This window comes from Charadrius vociferus, unplaced genomic scaffold (assembly GCF_000708025.1).
Source record: "Charadrius vociferus isolate BGI_N301 unplaced genomic scaffold, ASM70802v2 scaffold14, whole genome shotgun sequence".
Taxonomy (NCBI): Eukaryota; Metazoa; Chordata; class Aves; order Charadriiformes; family Charadriidae; genus Charadrius; species Charadrius vociferus.
Window position 1 is genome coordinate 9,628,805 of NW_009648876.1, and position 1,180 is coordinate 9,629,984.

The 1,180-nt window shown below is 46.7% G+C and overlaps 1 protein-coding gene across 1 annotated transcript in view; it reads right to left on the minus strand.

The window, feature by feature from the left end:
- The window catches only part of NEK9 (NIMA-related kinase 9), a 23,158-nt gene extending 22,171 nt beyond the window's left edge, over nt 1–987 (minus strand). Inside the window, exons 1-2 of the mRNA XM_009887040.1 lie at nt 955–987; nt 1–55 (exon numbers count right to left, since the gene is read on the minus strand). Of these exons, the coding sequence (XP_009885342.1) occupies nt 1–55; nt 955–987 (88 nt within the window). The remainder of the gene's footprint in view (nt 56–954) is intronic.
- Nucleotides 988–1,180: the final 193 nt, after the last annotated feature.

Here is a 1,180-nt window from a genome sequence, read left to right on the forward strand (position 1 = left end):
CCTTTTCTGACAGCCGGGTAAGGTCCACCTCCTTCCACACTACAAGTGAGTCATCCTGAAACACAAAAACATCTTTTAATTAAAAACACACTACTAAGAAGAGAACAGTATGTGCCTTTATAGCAGGAAATTAAAATTTCAGGAAAGGTAAAAAGACTTTCCTGCCTCTTACAGATTTCAGACAAAGTTTTTTCACAACAATAAGTTTTGAGGTTTTCTGTTTGTCGCTAGGAATAGCGATGGCCTGAAGCCATCTTTCTAGCTGGCCAGCACTCACTTTGAAAAAAAACCCAAAAAACACCACCTCCAAAAAAACATACTACAAGGTTTCCAGGGAAAGACACAGAGTTTGTTTTGTTTCAATAAAGACTAAACATACTCCAGTTCAATAAAGGGAGAACAGTGTATTTCCAATCCCAGAACTGTAGGATACTGTAGAAGACCATAAGCCATTACAAATACCCAGGTATTCTTAAAAAAATAAACAAAAATCAAGGAAACGAGAACAAATTTAGTTTGCCCTTGCTAGACTCACCCATGTTGTCAGACACGCTACGAGTGATCAGTTAAGTGAACAGCATTCATGTACAACTATTTGAGCCCTGACACGTCAGGGTGGCCTTGCCTTAGAAAAAACCTGAAGAACTTCCCTTGGGAACCAAGTCAACTGCTTTTCTCTGACAGATGCTAAAAAGCACGACTACGATCGAACTGGATGGGATTTAACAACTTGGGAGCAATGGGAGAACTGGCTTTTCTGCCAGGTGCCCCCAATTATGCTGAAATGCTGGTCACGCGAGAGTTACCTGTATGAGATGCCCCCATGTCCTCTGTGACTGGAATAAAACATAGAAAAATGAGGAATCTATTAGCGTCAGAAGAGTCTCTGCATCTCCCAACCAAACTTTAAGGGACCGAGAGACTGGCGGCACTTGAACGTGCCAAAACCCAAACCCTGTGCCCCTCGATGCCGAGCGCCCAAGTCATCGCTTCGCACCCGGGGCTGTTCCCGCCGGGGGCTGTTGTCACCCCAGGGAGCTGTCCGTCAGTCAGTCAGTCACCCCAGGGGGCTGTCAGTCAGTCAGTCAGTCAGTCAGTCACACACCCCCCCCAAGGGGGACAAGCCCTGCTGCGGCCCTCCGGGGCCTCCAAGCACCCAGCCTCCGGAAACCACCCCGCT